General features: G+C 37.6%; 2 protein-coding genes across 2 annotated transcripts in view; both read right to left on the bottom strand.

The window, feature by feature from the left end:
• Window positions 1-798, bottom strand: part of LOC142164982 (F-box protein At1g49360-like) — a 2,202-nt gene extending 1,404 nt beyond the window's left edge. Inside the window, exon 1 of the mRNA XM_075223641.1 lies at window positions 4-798. Within this exon, the coding sequence (XP_075079742.1) occupies window positions 4-798 (795 nt within the window). The remainder of the gene's footprint in view (window positions 1-3) is intronic.
• Window positions 799-10,385: 9,587 nt separating this feature from the next.
• Window positions 10,386-11,225, bottom strand: LOC142164983 (F-box protein At1g49360-like). The gene has a single exon (XM_075223642.1). It carries the CDS (start codon window positions 11,223-11,225, stop codon window positions 10,386-10,388), a length of 840 nt encoding a protein of 279 aa, XP_075079743.1.
• Window positions 11,226-22,638: the final 11,413 nt, after the last annotated feature.

The raw sequence follows: 22,638 nt of genomic DNA on the forward strand, positions 1-22,638 counted from the left end.
AACTAATATTCCTCCATTATCTGCATCTTCTACCAAGTAAGACTGTCGAATTGAGCTTCTTTTTCGACGTGGCAAATATTTCCCATAAAATTCCCAGATAGGTGTCTCTACAGCTGAGTTTTCCTTGATATTTAGTATTCCCAAATTTCCTTTATCACCAAATATCCAAACAATATTATTTTTGAAAAACACCGGATTATGGCACCCAGATAACATGAATGATCCTTGCTTATTTCCATCTTCATTATAAAAGTCATGATACGTCCAACTACTCTCTCCAACTTTGATGATGTATATCGCTGGCGGAGAGCCAAAATTTTCAAAACCAATGACAAAACAATCCGATGATGAGGAGTCCGGGGAACACGAAAATGTCCAAGACGGGAAATGATTCTCCACATCCTCTAGTAGATCAGGGAGTTCAATTATGTTATTACTAATGGGATTGAAAAAGAACATGCCACGATTGCCATGACTCACGAGCAACCAATTAGCGTTTGCACTACGAATTCGGGCACCCTTTAATTTTGGGATATCCATCTTGTGAGTTATGACATTGTACACCGGATGAAAGGACTCTATAATGCCAGTTTCTTTATTTAAGGTCATCAAACAAGGCGACGATGGGGAATCATGTATCGGAGGTGGGAGTGGAGACGATAGGGATTCGAATCGCCATCTTTTACAAACAGCAAGAAAAGCAAAATAATCACCAGCAATGAGACGTGATGATATTAATCTGAGTATGTCTGTTGGAACATAATCAGACCACAATTCATCATAATCTGCACCCTCCATTGAATGGTGTGAAAAAAATTACGAATTGGACTTCAAAGCTTAAATTTGACAAAGAACTAATTGGCAAAGGACTCCTTACCTTATTTAAACTACAACTGGCAAAGGAATCCTTTTCTTATTTAAATAGAAAAGCAATGAGTATTTTACTTCTTTAAAAGTTTTGGTACAAACCCTGTCAAACGTATAACTGGTTTTATTATTTATGAGATCAGAGGAAATCCTAATTAGTTATTAGAAAGGAAAAAAAATTTTACCCTTTCCGTACGTCCAAGTAGTAACTTCTAATTCCTTTTCCTTATTGTATTTGGAATCCATTACTTATTCTATTTAAGCTCATGAAACACACACCTTATTCTTATTAGTGTTTAGAACGAGGTTGCCCCAAAAAACATAACGACGTTGCAATGTAAGTTTTTTAGTGCTTTCCTTGGCTTCTTTTTACCTTCCTTTTTGTTGCTATTTCAATTTATTCTCAAGATGCTGAATTAAGTATTTTGCTTTACAACTTGTTTTGATAGTTGTTATTTATTGTGTTGTATCATATTGTTATTTTAAATAGAATGTTTGTTTTGATTTGTACTTAAATATTATTGTATCGTATCGTTGAATCCATCGTTATGTAACGACGAAAGTACCACTTTATAGAATGACAGATTTAGTGTAGGGGCATTGTTACCTTGCTTTTTTCTCTCACATTATATTTTCTTATTTAAATAATCATATTTTATCCTTTACCATACTTTTTTATATAGTAATTCTAGTCCGTATCATGTTTTTTCTTAATAATATTACAAATTTATTGTTATACGTAACATTATAAAACGACAACAAACGATACAATATATCCAAACATTATATTTATTAAACAATACAATACAATACAATAGTATAATATGATACATTATGAAACGACATGTAATAACAATCCAACCAAGTTGTTTGATAGTTTTCTTTAACTTCCTAGAAACTCTTTAAGCAAAATTCATCTAAAGTTTTGATTTCAATAAACTAAAACCACTTGTATCTTTTATTTTGAAAGAAATCGGTTCTAGAAATTAAATCTGTGTTTACCCTTTCGTCCTTTTTTTTTCCTCTTCTTGAAATAGAGAAATATTCCACCTAAGTGACTATTAGCATGTACAATAAAGCCAGTTGAGTTTGTTAAAGTTTGTAACAATTAAGTTCCTTGCTAATATTTTGTGATTGGCTTAGAACATTCAGTATTATTATCTTTCTTTTGCATAGAAAGAAAAAAAAGAAAGATGAGGTTGGAAGAATACAAAAACGGAGAGTCAAAATATAGTCTACCTCCTGATTTTGCACAACCACACCCTTGGCTTGTTATTTGTCATGGAAATAACATGCAAAAGCAAACATTTTTTAGCATATCAGAGGATCGGTATTATGTGTACACTATACCTGAGCTTCAAAATAAAAGAATTTGTGCTTATGCGGATGAGTGGCTGGTGTTACTAGATTTTGAATCTCGTGATTGTTGCCTTTGGAATCCTACTTCAGAAGACAAAATTCAGCTCCCACCCGTCCCTAAATACGACGATCTGGAATGTCTCTTATCCGCACCACCCTATGATCCTGAATGTCGCGTTGTTTTTCTAATTGATGACACTGACACAGATGTTGAGATACCTGATGACATGAATGTGAAGCAGCCCACACTATACTTCTGCAAACCGGGTTATAATCAAGAATTTCATAGACAAGATTTGGAACCAATTGCTGGAGATAACAATTTATATCTCTGGACAAGTTTCAAGAAAAAAATCTACGGATTAACATGCCAAAGATCAATTCTAGTGCTTTTGGATCTAGATATAGACTCGGGAATGGTAACAGTTACACCAATAGTTAACCAGCCTGTTTATGATTATAGCCAATTCTTAGACATGCTATGCTCTCGCGGATACCTCATTCAATCCTCATGTGACGTTGATGATATGTTGCTATATGTTCGCCAGTTATATTGTGGTAGGTTCATGCGGGAGGAGGTATACGGATTTCTTATATTTCGGTTTGATTTTGTTCAAAAAGCGTGGGTAAAGATGAAAAATATTGGCGAAACTGCAATTTTTCTATGTAATAACTGGGGGAGGACTTGCTCCACAAGAGGCACTAATCTTAACAGAAATTCCATCTACTTCACGGAGCATGAAGGTCGTTGTCTTTACGTTTTCAATCTTGAAACACAAAGTATATCGGTATCCCTCCCTTGTCCAAATGTTAGCAAGAAAAACTCGTGGTTTTACTGGTTAAATATTGCTTCATCCAAATAATTTGTTTGATTTTAAGGTTCTTGTCTTTATTGTTGAGGATATATAGTTTTCTTATAATAACATATTTTGCGTCCTATTCCAACTGTTGAAATATTCTTTGTGGTTTTGTTCGTTATTTTTGTATTCTTAGTTACTGTAAATCAGCTTGTAAACATCTTTCCTACTTTTCTTCTTAGAGGAAGAACTAAAGAATTCCTTTTACAAAAAAAACATATTATATTTTAAAATATCCTGACATAATATTGTAAAAGTATCTAGAATTGTTTAAACAAGTTTACAATTACTAAAATTCAAAGAATGTATTTTATGGAAATTTACAAGTAAAACTCCAAAGTTGCATAAATAATTAGTTGAATGTATGTTGTAGATTTAAAAGGAAAAACAAAAACTTCACTTCACAATACGCCTCCAAACCCCCGTTTCAGCTTGAAATAATTCTCTCTAAAGTTTAAGTTCTAATCCCAAATCCTTATCGCCAAATGTCAACTTGAATATATTGCTTAAGTTTTTGCAAGTTATGGCAAAAACAGGTAACAAAAAAGTCAAAAGCATATAATGCATTTAGTTTCATAATAACGTTAATTAGTAATATAATTGAAGTACAAACTACAAATTAAATCATATTCGGTTAAACTTGGCTTTGTAAGAGACAAGTATGGTTGAAGTAAAGCACGGCAATTAAGAGCCTAATTAATACCATGTGCAAATATAGTTTGCTTAATTACCATTCGTAGCTACAATTCAACTGTTATCAGCTTGTATTCAGACGTGTAACGAATACAACCTGTATCATTCGTAGAAGCTCTCGTTGAGAGTCGAATCAAGATCTTCGCTTAGTAAACGGGTGCTCTAACCAATTGAGCTACGAGAGCTTGTTGCTCTCTTGTTTCAATTTAAAATAATTGATCTCATGTGAATTCGCTAAACAATTCAAATATAGCTACAAATGATAATTTAAAAAAAAATATATCTATGAATGATAAGTACAGTGCAAGTGTTGTGTAAATTTTCATTTAATGAACTATGAGTATAGTTCAAGGTAATTAATCGAAATTTTGACGTATTAATGCAAGACTCATTCTGAAAAAATTCACCTGCGAATCGCAGACGATATGGGGTGTTTTCAAATAAAACTACTCCTATTTCTCAAGTTTCGTTCAATATTAATATAGGTACGAATTGAAGAATTATTCCATCCACTTCAATTTATATAAACATATTTGACTGAGTATAGATTTTTAAGAATCGAAAGGTTTTTGAAACATAGGGTCTTGAACATGCCTGTCATGACGATATTATATGGTTATAAGACGTCTGAAACTCATGGTCTTACACAACTATATCATTTGTGTGGTTACGAAAACTTCTATTAAAGGTAATATTAAAAGCCTAAATTAATTAAAAGCGGTGTAGTGAGAGCAATTAAAGAATTCTTCACTATTGATAAGCTATATAAAGTCATATATTGCACTGCAATTACACGGGTACCTAAGGTAAGCAATCCTACAACAATAAGAGATTTCAGACCTATTGCCTACTGCTCAGTCCTATATAAGATTATCTCAAAGGTGCTGACAAACAGATTAGAGAAAATCACAGCAAACATCATTAATGAAGCACAAGCTGGTTTCATTCCTTGGAGGAAAATTGGAGACAACATCATCGTGGCTCATGAGCTTGTCAAATCTTATACAAGGAAGAATACCTCTCCTAGATGCATGATCAAAATAGACCTGACCAAGGCCTATGATTATGTGGAGTGGATCTTCTTGGAACATGTCATGGTTGAGCTAGGATTCCCTAGAAGATTTCAAGACTGCGTTCTAACCTGTGTTAAGACTGTGAGCTACTCAATTGTGGTGAATGAAGAGCCTTCAGTTCCTTTCCCAACAACTAAAGGACTGAGACAAGGTTATCCCATTTAACTTTTTCTATTTGCAATTGTAATGGAATACTTGAGTAGAAATCTTGGATTACGAATGTCACGACCCGGATTTCTCACCCTCGGGAATCGTGATGGAGCCTACTAATGAAAGCTAAGCAAGCCAACTATTTGAACAAATTACCTTTTTCCCATTTTAATCCTTTAAAAATTATGAAACAATAGCGAAATTTAAACAAGCGGAAGAAACAATAAAACCATTCAAATATATCCAATACAAATTCTTAAACAAAGACTACCCAGAACTGGTGTCACAACTTTACAGACGGTCTATGAATGCTACAAACAAGATTCGAAAAATAAATACAATACTGTTTCTGAATTACATAAATGAAACATGAAGAAAGGATAGAGGGAAACGTCAGGGCCTGCGAATGCCTGCAGGACTACCTTGGATCTCCGTATGGGCTGAAGGCAGCCACCCAAGCTAAGGTCCAAAAGCTACTACACCGGGATCTGCACACAGTGCAGAGTGTAGTATTAGCACAACCGACCCTATATGCTGGTAAGTGCCTAGCCTAACCTCGGCGAAGTAGTGACGATGCTACGACCAGACTATCAAATAAACCTATGCAGTTAAATTTTATACATCGGAAAATAAAAGTGGAAATATATAGTTAAGGATAGGAGGGGGAAACATGTTGCGGGGGCATCGAATAATAACAGAAGAACAACAAATAAGTATGGGGATCACCACAGTTCAATTAAAAATAGGAAGGGGGAATCATGCTGCAGGGTACAACAAGTATCAACTGGAAACCAACCATTAAATATAGAGAAAGCATAACTTAGTTATCAATAAAAATCAGAAAATCAAAGACAAGTGCACGGCATCATCCTTCGTGCTTTAACACTCTCTCACCAAAACAATACACGACATCACCCTTCGTGCTTTAACACTCTCTCACCAAAACAGTACACGGCATCACCCTTTGTGCTTTACACTCTTCGTCACCCAAGAAACAATCACAAAGCAATTAGGGAAAAGGAATCAATAACATCACAATAAAGTCAAGTAACAACATAAAATCAGTAAATAAAGGTAAAGGACATCATAACACAATTATCAGCAAGAATCAGGAAAATCAGGGACAAGTGCACGGCATCACCCTTTATGCTTTTACTCTCATCCTCACCATAAAATCAATATAAATGGCACGACATCACCCTTCGTGCTTTGTCTCACATAATCATGACACGGAATTATCCTTCATGTATTATCACTCATATAAAGGCACGGAAGGGTACATCATGCGGCATGACATCACCCTTTGTGCTTTAACACTCTCTTACCAAAATAATGCACGACATCACCATTCGTGCTTTACACTCTTCCTCACCGAGGCAACAATCACAAGAAATAAGATAAGGAAATAAATAAAATTTGCAATAAAATCTCGGCAAGGGAATAATAGTTCAAAAATCAAATTCCGGCAAGGGAACAATATCAAAAGCATCAATATCCCGGCAAGGGAGATAGTATTAAAAGCAACAACATCGCAACAAGGGAGACAATATAATAATTCTCTTCTCTTTTTTTACTTTTACTTCACAACTCACTTCACAACTTGAGCCAATGCTCTAAAAGGTTCAATTACCACTTATACTTTTACATTTCATTATACAACTTGAGCCAACGTTCCTCAATGTTCAAATATCTATTACTTCCACAAACTTTGCCCAACAATAGAAATCATCACCAAGGCATGAATAATATAACAAAGTCATAATAATCATAATATAAGACTCACGGGCACTTGACACTAACGTATAGATACTCGTCACCATGCCTATATGTCGTACTCAACAAATACCACATAGCAAATAGGACTCGACTCCTAATCCCTCAAGCTAAGGTTAGACCAAACACTCACCACGATGCCACGAACACAATTCAAGTCGCAACTATTGCTTTACCTCTTGATTCCACCACCAATTCGCTCGTATCTAGCCACAAGTTACTTAATTACATCAATAAGTGCTAATTGAATCAATTCTAATGCATGAAAATAAGTTTTTAAAGTTTTCCCCAAAAAGTCAAAAATCGCCCCCAGGCCCATATGGTCAAAACCCAAGGTTTGAACCAAAACCCGATTACCCATTCCCCTAGGAACCCAAATATATAATTTGTTTTGAAATCCGACCTCAAATCGAGGTCCAAATTCCCAAAAGTTGAAAAACCTAGGTTCTACCCAAAACATCCGATTTCCTCCCAAGAAAATCATTGATTTTGAGTTGAACTCATGTGAAAAGATGTTAAAGATTAAAGAAAACAAGTTAGAAATGACTTACAATCGATTAGGAAGAGAAGTTGTCTTTGAAAAATCGCCCAAAAGTATTTTGATTTTGAAAGAGTGTGAAAAATTGTTGAAATGCGTCTAAGTTATGAATTTACAGGTTGCAGGTATCGCAATTGCGAACCAAGACTCTACTATGCTCGCATTTGCAAAGTGAGTTTCGCATTTGCGAAGTCGCTTTTGCGATTGATCTATCGCATTTGCGACGACTAGCCAAAATGGGGGACATCGCATTTGCGATGAATACCTCGCATTTGTGAGGAAAGGCTGATCTGGGCTATTTCACATTTGCGACTCACCCCTCGCATTTGTTAACCAGGCTTCGTATTTGCCTGCAGGCCTACAACACCCTAAGTCCAAATTCCACTCCGTGGCCTATCCAAAACTCAACCGAGCCCTCGGGGCTCCAAACCAAGCATACACACCAACCTAAAAACATCATACGGACTTGCCTGTGTATTCAAATGACCAAAATAACATCAAAAACTATGAATTTAGCATCAAAATCATGAAGTTACTTAAGAACACCAAACTTTCCAATTTTCTCAAATAAGGTCCGATTCACGTTATTCAAGTCCGTTTCTTACCAAATTTCATAGACTCATCTTAAATCCCACATAAGACCTGTACAGGGCTCCGGAACCAAAATACGGGCCCGATACCATCGAATTTCAAACACACTTCATTTTCAAAACTCATAAATTATTCCAGAAAATAATTTTCATTAAAAATTCATTTCTCAGGCTTGGGACCTCAGAATTAGATTCCGAGCATACGCCCAAGTCCCATATTTTCCTACGGACCCTCCAAGTTCGTCAAATCACAGGCCCGGGTCCGTTTACCAAAAATATTGACCGAAGTCAACTTAAACTCATTTTATAGGCAAAATTCATCATTTTCACAGATTTTCACATATTGGCATTCCGGCTACACGCCCGGATTGCACATACAAATCGAGGTGAGATAGAAAGAGGTTTTTAGGGACTCGGAATGCAGAATTTATTTTTAAAACAAGTGATAACCTTTTGGGTCATCACATTCTCCACCTCTAAAATAATCGTTCGTCCTCGAACGAATAGAAGAAAGAAGTACTTGAGTCAGGGAAAAGATGGGGATAACGGCTCTGCATATCAGACTCGGAATCCTAGGTCGATGCCTCAACAGGCTCACCTCTCCATTGAACACGAACAGAAGGAAAACTCTTCGATCTCAACTGACAAACCTGCCAGTCTAGAATAGCTACCGGCTCCTCCTCATAAGACAAGTCCGTGTCCAACTGGACAGTGCTGAAATCTAACACGTGGGATGGATCGTCGTGATACTTCCGAAGAATGGACATACAAAACACTGGATGCACGGCTGATAAGCTCGGCGGCAATGCAAGTATGTAAGCCACCTCTCCCACTCGATCAAGAATCTCAAATGGGCCAATAAACCTAGGGCTAAGCTTTCACTTCTTCCCAAATCTCATCACGCCCTTCATAGGCGACACTCGAAGCAATATCCGCTCACCGACCATGAATGCCAAATCATGAACCTTACGATCGGCGTAATGTTTTTTCCTGGACTGAGTTGTACGAAAACTATCCTAAATGATCCTGACCTTGTCCAAGGCATCCTGTACTAGATCTGTATCCAACAACCGAGCCTCTCTCTGCTCAAACCATCCAACCGGCGACCGACACCGCATACCATATAAAGCCTCATAAGGAGCCATTTGGATACTCAACCAGTAGCTTTTATTGTAGGCAAACTCTGCTAAAGGCAGAAACTGATCCTACGAGCCTCCAAAGTCAATGACACAAGCTCAGAGCATATCCTTCAAAATCTGAATGGTCCGCTCGGACTGCCCATCCGTCTAAGGATGAAACGCTGTGCTCAACTCAACCCGCATGCCCAACTCTCGCTGAACTGCTCTCTTGAAATGTGAGGTAAACTGCATACCTTGGTTCGAAATGATAGACATGGGCACACCATGATGATGAATTATCTCCCGGATATAAATCTCAGCTAACCTCACGGAAAAATAGGAGACTACCACAGGAATGAAATGTGTTGACTTGGTCTGCCTATCAACAATAACCCATACTGCATCGAACTTCCTCTAAGTCCGTGGGAGTCCAACAACGAAGTCCATAGTGATACGATCCCACTTCCACTCAGTAATCTCAATCTTCTGGAACAAACCACCAGGTCTTTAATGCTCGAACGTAACCTACTGACAATTCAAACACCGAGCCACATATGCAACAATATTCTTCTTCATTCTTCTCCACCAATAATGTTGTCGCAAATTTTGATACATGTTAGTGGCACTCGGATGGATAGAGTATCGGGAGCTATTGGCCTCCTCTAAAATCAACTTTTGAAGCCCATCCACATTAGGCACACAAACCCGACCCTGCAATCTCAAAACTCCATCATCTCCTAAGGTAACCTACTTGGAACCTCCGCGCTGCACCATATCTCTAAGGACACACAAATGAGGATCATCATACTGTCGATATCGGATACACTCCAATAATGAAGAACGAGAGACTGTGCAAGCTAATACACGACTGGGCTCAGAAATATCCACCCTCACGAACTAATTGGCCAAAGCCTGAACATCCAAAGCGAGCGGTCTCTCACTAACCGGAATATAAGCAAGACTGCCCATACTGGCTGACTTCCTACTCAAAGCATCAGCCACCACATTGGCCTTTCCCGGATAATATAAGATGGTGATATCATAGTCCTTTAATAGCTCCAACCACCTTCTCTGCCTCAAATTTAGCTCCTTCTGCTTGAACAAATACTGCAGACTCTTGTGATCCGTGAACACCTCACATGCCATGCCACACAGATAATGCCTCCAAATCTTCATTGCATGAACAATGACTGCTAACTCCAAATCCAGAACCGGATAGTTCTTTTCATGAATATTCAACTGCCGTAAAGCATAAGCAATGACCTTGCCATCCTGCATCAACATCACACCAAGTTCAATACGAGAGACATCACAATAAACGGTATAAGGCCCTGAACCTATGGGCAAAACCAACACCGGTATCGTAGTCAAAGTTGTCTTGAGCTTCTTTCTTCGTAAGTTAGCATTACAACTAATATTCCTCCATTATCTGCATCTTCTACCAAGTAAGACTGTCGAATTGAGCTTCTTTTTCGACGTGGCAAATATTTCCCATAAAATTCCCAGATAGGTGTCTCTACAGCTGAGTTTTCCTTGATATTTAGTATTCCCAAATTTCCTTTATCACCAAATATCCAAACAATATTATTTTTGAAAAACACCGGATTATGGCACCCAGATAACATGAATGATCCTTGCTTATTTCCATCTTCATTATAAAAGTCATGATACGTCCAACTACTCTCTCCAACTTTGATGATGTATATCGCTGGCGGAGAGCCAAAATTTTCAAAACCAATGACAAAACAATCCGATGATGAGGAGTCCGGGGAACACGAAAATGTCCAAGACGGGAAATGATTCTCCACATCCTCTAGTAGATCAGGGAGTTCAATTATATTATTACTAATGGGATTGAAAAAGAACATGCCACGATTGCCATGACTCACGAGCAACCAATTAGCGTTTGCGCTACGAATTCGGGCACCCTTTAATTTTGGGATATCCATCTTGTGAGTTATGACATTGTACACCGGATGAAAGGACTCTATAATGCCAGTTTCTTTATTTAAGGTCATCAAACAAGGCGACGATGGGGAATCATGTATCGGAGGTGGGAGTGGAGACGATAGGGATTCGAATCGCCATCTTTTACAAACAGCAAGAAAAGCAAAATAATCACCAGCAATGAGACGTGATGATATTAATCTGAGTATGTCTGTTGGAACATAATCAGACCACAATTCATCATAATCTGCACCCTCCATTGAATGGTGTGAAAAAAATTACGAATTGGACTTCAAAGCTTAAATTTGACAAAGAACTAATTGGCAAAGGACTCCTTACCTTATTTAAACTACAACTGGCAAAGGAATCCTTTTCTTATTTAAATAGAAAAGCAATGAGTATTTTACTTCTTTAAAAGTTTTGGTACAAACCCTGTCAAACGTATAACTGGTTTTATTATTTATGAGATCAGAGGAAATCCTAATTAGTTATTAGAAAGGAAAAAAAATTTTACCCTTTCCGTACGTCCAAGTAGTAACTTCTAATTCCTTTTCCTTATTGTATTTGGAATCCATTACTTATTCTATTTAAGCTCATGAAACACACACCTTATTCTTATTAGTGTTTAGAACGAGGTTGCCCCAAAAAACATAACGACGTTGCAATGTAAGTTTTTTAGTGCTTTCCTTGGCTTCTTTTTACCTTCCTTTTTGTTGCTATTTCAATTTATTCTCAAGATGCTGAATTAAGTATTTTGCTTTACAACTTGTTTTGATAGTTGTTATTTATTGTGTTGTATCATATTGTTATTTTAAATAGAATGTTTGTTTTGATTTGTACTTAAATATTATTGTATCGTATCGTTGAATCCATCGTTATGTAACGACGAAAGTACCACTTTATAGAATGACAGATTTAGTGTAGGGGCATTGTTACCTTGCTTTTTTCTCTCACATTATATTTTCTTATTTAAATAATCATATTTTATCCTTTACCATACTTTTTTATATAGTAATTCTAGTCCGTATCATGTTTTTTCTTAATAATATTACAAATTTATTGTTATACGTAACATTATAAAACGACAACAAACGATACAATATATCCAAACATTATATTTATTAAACAATACAATACAATACAATACAATAGTATAATATGATACATTATGAAACGACATGTAATAACAATCCAACCAAGTTGTTTGATAGTTTTCTTTAACTTCCTAGAAACTCTTTAAGCAAAATTCATCTAAAGTTTTGATTTCAATAAACTAAAACCACTTGTATCTTTTATTTTGAAAGAAATCGGTTCTAGAAATTAAATCTGTGTTTACCCTTTCGTCCTTTTTTTTTCCTCTTCTTGAAATAGAGAAATATTCCACCTAAGTGACTATTAGCATGTACAATAAAGCCAGTTGAGTTTGTTAAAGTTTGTAACAATTAAGTTCCTTGCTAATATTTTGTGATTGGCTTAGAACATTCAGTATTATTATCTTTCTTTTGCATAGAAAGAAAAAAAAGAAAGATGAGGTTGGAAGAATACAAAAACGGAGAGTCAAAATATAGTCTACCTCCTGATTTTGCACAACCACACCCTTGGCTTGTTATTTGTCATGGAAATAACATGCAAAAGCAAACATTTTTTAGCATATCAGAGGATCGGTATTATGTGTACACTATACCTGAGCTTCAAAATAAAAGAATTTGTGCTTATGCGGATGAGTGGCTGGTGTTACTAGATTTTGAATCTCGTGATTGTTGCCTTTGGAATCCTACTTCAGAAGACAAAATTCAGCTCCCACCCGTCCCTAAATACGACGATCTGGAATGTCTCTTATCCGCACCACCCTATGATCCTGAATGTCGCGTTGTTTTTCTAATTGATGACACTGACACAGATGTTGAGATACCTGATGACATGAATGTGAAGCAGCCCACACTATACTTCTGCAAACCGGGTTATAATCAAGAATTTCATAGACAAGATTTGGAACCAATTGCTGGAGATAACAATTTATATCTCTGGACAAGTTTCAAGAAAAAAATCTACGGATTAACATGCCAAAGATCAATTCTAGTGCTTTTGGATCTAGATATAGACTCGGGAATGGTAACAGTTACACCAATAGTTAACCAGCCTGTTTATGATTATAGCCAATTCTTAGACATGCTATGCTCTCGCGGATACCTCATTCAATCCTCATGTGACGTTGATGATATGTTGCTATATGTTCGCCAGTTATATTGTGGTAGGTTCATGCGGGAGGAGGTATACGGATTTCTTATATTTCGGTTTGATTTTGTTCAAAAAGCGTGGGTAAAGATGAAAAATATTGGCGAAACTGCAATTTTTCTATGTAATAACTGGGGGAGGACTTGCTCCACAAGAGGCACTAATCTTAACAGAAATTCCATCTACTTCACGGAGCATGAAGGTCGTTGTCTTTACGTTTTCAATCTTGAAACACAAAGTATATCGGTATCCCTCCCTTGTCCAAATGTTAGCAAGAAAAACTCGTGGTTTTACTGGTTAAATATTGCTTCATCCAAATAATTTGTTTGATTTTAAGGTTCTTGTCTTTATTGTTGAGGATATATAGTTTTCTTATAATAACATATTTTGCGTCCTATTCCAACTGTTGAAATATTCTTTGTGGTTTTGTTCGTTATTTTTGTATTCTTAGTTACTGTAAATCAGCTTGTAAACATCTTTCCTACTTTTCTTCTTAGAGGAAGAACTAAAGAATTCCTTTTACAAAAAAAACATATTATATTTTAAAATATCCTGACATAATATTGTAAAAGTATCTAGAATTGTTTAAACAAGTTTACAATTACTAAAATTCAAAGAATGTATTTTATGGAAATTTACAAGTAAAACTCCAAAGTTGCATAAATAATTAGTTGAATGTATGTTGTAGATTTAAAAGGAAAAACAAAAACTTCACTTCACAATACGCCTCCAAACCCCCGTTTCAGCTTGAAATAATTCTCTCTAAAGTTTAAGTTCTAATCCCAAATCCTTATCGCCAAATGTCAACTTGAATATATTGCTTAAGTTTTTGCAAGTTATGGCAAAAACAGGTAACAAAAAAGTCAAAAGCATATAATGCATTTAGTTTCATAATAACGTTAATTAGTAATATAATTGAAGTACAAACTACAAATTAAATCATATTCGGTTAAACTTGGCTTTGTAAGAGACAAGTATGGTTGAAGTAAAGCACGGCAATTAAGAGCCTAATTAATACCATGTGCAAATATAGTTTGCTTAATTACCATTCGTAGCTACAATTCAACTGTTATCAGCTTGTATTCAGACGTGTAACGAATACAACCTGTATCATTCGTAGAAGCTCTCGTTGAGAGTCGAATCAAGATCTTCGCTTAGTAAACGGGTGCTCTAACCAATTGAGCTACGAGAGCTTGTTGCTCTCTTGTTTCAATTTAAAATAATTGATCTCATGTGAATTCGCTAAACAATTCAAATATAGCTACAAATGATAATTTAAAAAAAAATATATCTATGAATGATAAGTACAGTGCAAGTGTTGTGTAAATTTTCATTTAATGAACTATGAGTATAGTTCAAGGTAATTAATCGAAATTTTGACGTATTAATGCAAGACTCATTCTGAAAAAATTCACCTGCGAATCGCAGACGATATGGGGTGTTTTCAAATAAAACTACTCCTATTTCTCAAGTTTCGTTCAATATTAATATAGGTACGAATTGAAGAATTATTCCATCCACTTCAATTTATATAAACATATTTGACTGAGTATAGATTTTTAAGAATCGAAAGGTTTTTGAAACATAGGGTCTTGAACATGCCTGTCATGACGATATTATATGGTTATAAGACGTCTGAAACTCATGGTCTTACACAACTATATCATTTGTGTGGTTACGAAAACTTCTATTAAAGGTAATATTAAAAGCCTAAATTAATTAAAAGTGGTGTAGTGAGAGCAATTAAAGAATTCTTCACTATTGATAAGCTATATAAAGTCATATATTGCACTGCAATTACACGGGTACCTAAGGTAAGCAATCCTACAACAATAAGAGATTTCAGACCTATTGCCTACTGCTCAGTCCTATATAAGATTATCTCAAAGGTGCTGACAAACAGATTAGAGAAAATCACAGCAAACATCATTAATGAAGCACAAGCTGGTTTCATTCCTTGGAGGAAAATTGGAGACAACATCATCGTGGCTCATGAGCTTGTCAAATCTTATACAAGGAAGAATACCTCTCCTAGATGCATGATCAAAATAGACCTGACCAAGGCCTATGATTATGTGGAGTGGATCTTCTTGGAACATGTCATGGTTGAGCTAGGATTCCCTAGAAGATTTCAAGACTGCGTTCTAACCTGTGTTAAGACTGTGAGCTACTCAATTGTGGTGAATGAAGAGCCTTCAGTTCCTTTCCCAACAACTAAAGGACTGAGACAAGGTTATCCCATTTAACTTTTTCTATTTGCAATTGTAATGGAATACTTGAGTAGAAATCTTGGATTACGAATGTCACGACCCGGATTTCTCACCCTCGGGAATCGTGATGGAGCCTACTAATGAAAGCTAAGCAAGCCAACTATTTGAACAAATTACCTTTTTCCCATTTTAATCCTTTAAAAATTATGAAACAATAGCGAAATTTAAACAAGCGGAAGAAACAATAAAACCATTCAAATATATCCAATACAAATTCTTAAACAAAGACTACCCAGAACTGGTGTCACAACTTTACAGACGGTCTATGAATGCTACAAACAAGATTCGAAAAATAAATACAATACTGTTTCTGAATTACATAAATGAAACATGAAGAAAGGATAGAGGGAAACGTCAGGGCCTGCGAATGCCTGCAGGACTACCTTGGATCTCCGTATGGGCTGAAGGCAGCCACCCAAGCTAAGGTCCAAAAGCTACTACACCGGGATCTGCACACAGTGCAGAGTGTAGTATTAGCACAACCGACCCTATATGCTGGTAAGTGCCTAGCCTAACCTCGGCGAAGTAGTGACGATGCTACGACCAGACTATCAAATAAACCTATGCAGTTAAATTTTATACATCGGAAAATAAAAGTGGAAATATATAGTTAAGGATAGGAGGGGGAAACATGTTGCGGGGGCATCGAATAATAACAGAAGAACAACAAATAAGTATGGGGATCACCACAGTTCAATTAAAAATAGGAAGGGGGAATCATGCTGCAGGGTACAACAAGTATCAACTGGAAACCAACCATTAAATATAGAGAAAGCATAACTTAGTTATCAATAAAAATCAGAAAATCAAAGACAAGTGCACGGCATCATCCTTCGTGCTTTAACACTCTCTCACCAAAACAATACACGACATCACCCTTCGTGCTTTAACACTCTCTCACCAAAACAGTACACGGCATCACCCTTTGTGCTTTACACTCTTCGTCACCCAAGCAACAATCACAAAGCAATTAGGGAAAAGGAATCAATAACATCACAATAAAGTCAAGTAACAACATAAAATCAGTAAATAAAGGTAAAGGACATCATAACACAATTATCAGCAAGAATCAGGAAAATCAGGGACAAGTGCACGGCATCACCCTTTATGCTTTTACTCTCATCCTCACCATAAAATCAATATAAATGGCACGACATCACCCTTCGTGCTTTGTCTCACATAATCATGACACGGAATTATCCTTCATGTATTATCACTCATATAAAGGCACGGAAGGGTACATCATGCGGCATGACATCACCCTTTGTGCTTTAACACTCTCTTACCAAAATAATGCACGACATCACCATTCGTGCTTTACACTCTTCCTCACCGAGGCAACAATCACAAGAAATAAGATAAGGAAATAAATAAAATTTGCAATAAAATCTCGACAAGGGAATAATAGTTCAAAAATCAAATTCCGGCAAGGGAACAATATCAAAAGCATCAATATCCCGGCAAGGGAGATAGTATTAAAAGCAACAACATCGCAACAAGGGAGACAATATAATAATTCTCTTCTCTTTTTTTACTTTTACTTCACAACTCACTTCACAACTTGAGCCAATGCTCTAAAAGGTTCAATTACCACTTATACTTTTACATTTCATTATACAACTTGAGCCAACGTTCCTCAATGTTCAAATATCTATTACTTCCACAAACTTTGCCCAACAATAGAAATCATCACCAAGGCATGAATAATATAACAAAGTCATAATAATCATAATATAAGACTCACGGGCACTTGACACTAACGTATAGATACTCGTCACCATGCCTATATGTCGTACTCAACAAATACCACATAGCAAATATGACTCGACTCCTAATCCCTCAAGCTAAGGTTAGACCAAACACTCACCACGATGCCACGAACACAATTCAAGTCGCAACTATTGCTTTACCTCTTGATTCCACCACCAATTCGCTCGTATCTAGCCACAAGTTACTTAATTACATCAATAAGTGCTAATTGAATCAATTCTAATGCATGAAAATAAGTTTTTAAAGTTTTCCCCAAAAAGTCAAAAATCGCCCCCAGGCCCATATGGTCAAAACCCAAGGTTTGAACCAAAACCCGATTACCCATTCCCCTAGGAACCCAAATATATAATTTGTTTTGAAATCCGACCTCAAATCGAGGTCCAAATTCCCAAAAGTTGAAAAACCTAGGTTCTACCCAAAACATCCGATTTCCTCCCAAGAAAATCATTGATTTTGAGTTGAACTCATGTGAAAAGATGTTAAAGATTAAAGAAAACAAGTTAGAAATGACTTACAATCGATTAGGAAGAGAAGTTGTCTTTGAAAAATCGCCCAAAAGTATTTTGATTTTGAAAGAGTGTGAAAAATTGTTGAAATGCGTCTAAGTTATGAATTTACAGGTTGCAGGTATCGCAATTGCGAACCAAGACTCTACTATGCTCGCATTTGCAAAGTGAGTTTCGCATTTGCGAAGTCGCTTTTGCGATTGATCTATCGCATTTGCGACGACTAGCCAAAATGGGGGACATCGCATTTGCGATGAATACCTCGCATTTGTGAGGAAAGGCTGATCTGGGCTATTTCACATTTGCGACTCACCCCTCGCATTTGTTAACCAGGCTTCGTATTTGCCTGCAGGCCTACAACACCCTAAGTCCAAATTCCACTCCGTGGCCTATCCAAAACTCAACCGAGCCCTCGGGGCTCCAAACCAAGCATACACACCAACCTAAAAACATCATACGGACTTGCCTGTGTATTCAAATGACCAAAATAACATCAAAAACTATGAATTTAGCATCAAAATCATGAAGTTACTTAAGAACACCAAACTTTCCAATTTTCTCAAATAAGGTCCGATTCACGTTATTCAAGTCCGTTTCTTACCAAATTTCATAGACTCATCTTAAATCCCACATAAGACCTGTACAGGGCTCCGGAACCAAAATACGGGCCCGATACCATCGAATTTCAAACACACTTCATTTTCAAAACTCATAAATTATTCCAGAAAATAATTTTCATTAAAAATTCATTTCTCAGGCTTGGGACCTCAGAATTAGATTCCGAGCATACGCCCAAGTCCCATATTTTCCTACGGACCCTCCAAGTTCGTCAAATCACAGGCCCGGGTCCGTTTACCAAAAATATTGACCGAAGTCAACTTAAACTCATTTTATAGGCAAAATTCATCATTTTCACAGATTTTCACATATTGGCATTCCGGCTACACGCCCGGATTGCACATACAAATCGAGGTGAGATAGAAAGAGGTTTTTAGGGACTCAGAATGCAGAATTTATTTTTAAAACAAGTGATAACCTTTTGGGTCATCACATTCTCCACCTCTAAAATAATCGTTCGTCCTCGAACGAACAGAAGAAAGAAGTACTTGAGTCAGGGAAAAGATGGGGATAACGGCTCTGCATATCAGACTCGGAATCCTAGGTCGATGCCTCAACAGGCTCACCTCTCCATTGAACACGAACAGAAGGAAAACTCTTCGATCTCAACTGACAAACCTGCCAGTCTAGAATAGCTACCGGCTCCTCCTCATAAGACAAGTCCGTGTCCAACTGGACAGTGCTGAAATCTAACACGTGGGATGGATCGTCGTGATACTTCCGAAGAATGGACATACAAAACACTGGATGCACGGCTGATAAGCTCGGCGGCAATGCAAGTATGTAAGCCACCTCTCCCACTCGATCAAGAATCTCAAATGGGCCAATAAACCTAGGGCTAAGCTTTCACTTCTTCCCAAATCTCATCACGCCCTTCATAGGCGACACTCGAAGCAATATCCGCTCACCGACCATGAATGCCAAATCATGAACCTTACGATCGGCGTAATGTTTTTTCCTGGACTGAGTTGTACGAAAACTATCCTAAATGATCCTGACCTTGTCCAAGGCATCCTGTACTAGATCTGTATCCAACAACCGAGCCTCTCTCCTGCTCAAACCATCCAACCGGCGACCGACACCGCATACCATATAAAGCCTCATAAGGAGCCATTTGGATACTCAACCAGTAGCTTTTATTGTAGGCAAACTCTGCTAAAGGCAGAAACTGATCCTACGAGCCTCCAAAGTCAATGACACAAGCTCAGAGCATATCCTTCAAAATCTGAATGGTCCGCTCGGACTGCCCATCCGTCTAAGGATGAAACGCTGTGCTCAACTCAACCCGCATGCCCAACTCTCGCTGAACTGCTCTCTTGAAATGTGAGGTAAACTGCATACCTTGGTTCGAAATGATAGACATGGGCACACCATGATGATGAATTATCTCCCGGATATAAATCTCAGCTAACCTCACGGAAAAATAGGAGACTACCACAGGAATGAAATGTGTTGACTTGGTCTGCCTATCAACAATAACCCATACTGCATCGAACTTCCTCTAAGTCCGTGGGAGTCCAACAACGAAGTCCATAGTGATACGATCCCACTTCCACTCAGTAATCTCAATCTTCTGGAACAAACCACCAGGTCTTTAATGCTCGAACGTAACCTACTGACAATTCAAACACCGAGCCACATATGCAACAATATTCTTCTTCATTCTTCTCCACCAATAATGTTGTCGCAAATTTTGATACATGTTAGTGGCACTCGGATGGATAGAGTATCGGGAGCTATTGGCCTCCTCTAAAATCAACTTTTGAAGCCCATCCACATTAGGCACACAAACCCGACCCTGCAATCTCAAAACTCCATCATCTCCTAAGGTAACCTACTTGGAACCTCCGCGCTGCACCATATCTCTAAGGACACACAAACGAGGATCATCATACTGTCGATATCGGATACACTCCAATAATGAAGAACGAGAGACTGTGCAAGCTAATACACGACTGGGCTCAGAAATATCCACCCTCACGAACTAATTGGCCAAAGCCTGAACATCCAAAGCGAGCGGTCTCTCACTAACCGGAATATAAGCAAGACTGCCCATACTGGCTGACTTCCTACTCAAAGCATCAGCCACCACATTGGCCTTTCCCGGATAATATAAGATGGTGATATCATAGTCCTTTAATAGCTCCAACCACCTTCTCTGCCTCAAATTTAGCTCCTTCTGCTTGAACAAATACTGCAGACTCTTGTGATCCGTGAACACCTCACATGCCATGCCACACAGATAATGCCTCCAAATCTTCATTGCATGAACAATGACTGCTAACTCCAAATCCAGAACCGGATAGTTCTTTTCATGAATATTCAACTGCCGTAAAGCATAAGCAATGACCTTGCCATCCTGCATCAACATCACACCAAGTTCAATACGAGAGACATCACAATAAACGGTATAAGGCCCTGAACCTATGGGCAAAACCAACACCGGTATCGTAGTCAAAGTTGTCTTGAGCTTCTGAAAGCTCGTCTCACACTCGTCCGACCACCTGAACTGGGCACCCTTCTGGATCAATAATAACTAGGGATTATGATGCAATTTACATTCCTTCTTGCTTAAGGTTTGAGTAGAAATATGTACAAAATAGTCCCAAAGGATCACATGTTGTACTTGATTGCAGGGTTTGATCAACAAGGTGACAAATCATCAAAACCAGCTCAAAAAGGAATGAAACATGCACAAGTACCAAGAACAAGGCCAAGCTCAGTATAACAGACTAGTGCAGCCGCACAGCATTTTGTGCGGTCCGCAAAGATGAGATTCAGAGAATGATCAATTCAGGAAGCCAAGCAATGCAACCGCATTACATTTCATGCGGACCGCATTAACTTCAGTGCGGCCGCACTCGACTTTGTGCAGTCCGCCAAACGCATGTTCAGAGAGTGCCAAGATTGGAGGAATATTTCCAATGCGGTCCGCGGTCCATTTTGTGCGGACTGCAATAGAAGCCACCGCGGCCGCACTCGACTTTGTGCAGTCCGCAAAGCCCAAGTTCAGAGAGTAGATTATTTGATCCAAGAGCCTTAGTGTGGCCGCACTCAATTTTGTGCGGGCCGCACTAGCCCCGCATGGATATTTTTGTCCAAAATGTTCAGCCTAGTATAAATAGTTTCTTTTTCCATTTTTAGGTCATCAGTTGTATTTTGACGAATAGTTGCGCTCGTGAACAATGCTTCTTTTCTATTTTGAGTAATATTAGCTTAGTTTCATCATTGAATCTTCAAGTTTTCCTAGTAATTAATTATTATGGGCTTTTCTTCATCTATTTCTTTGTTTTCTTCTATAATCATGAGTAGCTAGACCCATTAGCTAGGGTTGTGGCTCAACCCTAGTGTGGGTAATTGATGAGTCTTGTGTTTTAATGCTTCATTGTCTATGGGTGTTTTATATTATGACTAATTTAGGGTTTTAACGTTGAATTAGTGGTTGCAAATACTTGTTTATGCCTAGTTGACTTTGGATCTTCTAAAGAAAGAGAGCCTAAGTCTATTAAATTGGTCCAACAAGTAATTGGGGTGTATTAAAGAGATTGATAGCCCCAATTAAAGGGTTAAACCTAGAGATAGTAATACCCAACTTGAACCTTAATTGCTTGCACAAATTAACATACCCAATTGGTCTTGAGAAAGTTAATTCAGGCAAAATCACTCGAACTACTGAGAGGTATAGAGTGATTAGAATCGTGAAATGGTTATATCATACTCCCCAAATATGACAATCTAGCCTTAGACTCGAGAATCCGTCAATTATCCACCTAGGAGATAGTCACTTACCTAGTGCCGTTCACCTATTTAGACAACTTTCAATAGTATAATCTTAGCTTTACTTAGCCTAATTTAGCATCTTAGTAGTACAAAATTAGAAGTAAAATCAAAACCAACAATGTTTAGAAGTTCAATTAGGAACAATTACGCAACTCAAATTTAGATAGAAACTCAACTCCAATCTCTAGCTCCTTGTGAAAATCGATCCTGACCTTCTTGGGTAAAAGTTGTTTCGACCTCTCTTGCTACTTTGTAGTAGTACAGGGTTGGCCTAGATCACTTTTTGGCGCCATTGCCGGGGAGCTAACAGTTTTGGCTCATCTAAATAGTTTTGTGTATTGTTCTTCTTTCCTTCCGTGTTACTAATTTGTGTGTGTCACAACTTCACGTACCAAATGGCAGCAAACAATAATGACCCTCTTGGAAATGTGATTGCGGTGGAGGAGGTAGATGATGTCGGAGATGATGAGGTGCCTCTTGTACCTCAAGGACAA

Source organism: Nicotiana tabacum, chromosome 10, assembly GCF_000715075.1.
Source record: "Nicotiana tabacum cultivar K326 chromosome 10, ASM71507v2, whole genome shotgun sequence".
Classification (NCBI taxonomy): Eukaryota; Viridiplantae; Streptophyta; class Magnoliopsida; order Solanales; family Solanaceae; genus Nicotiana; species Nicotiana tabacum.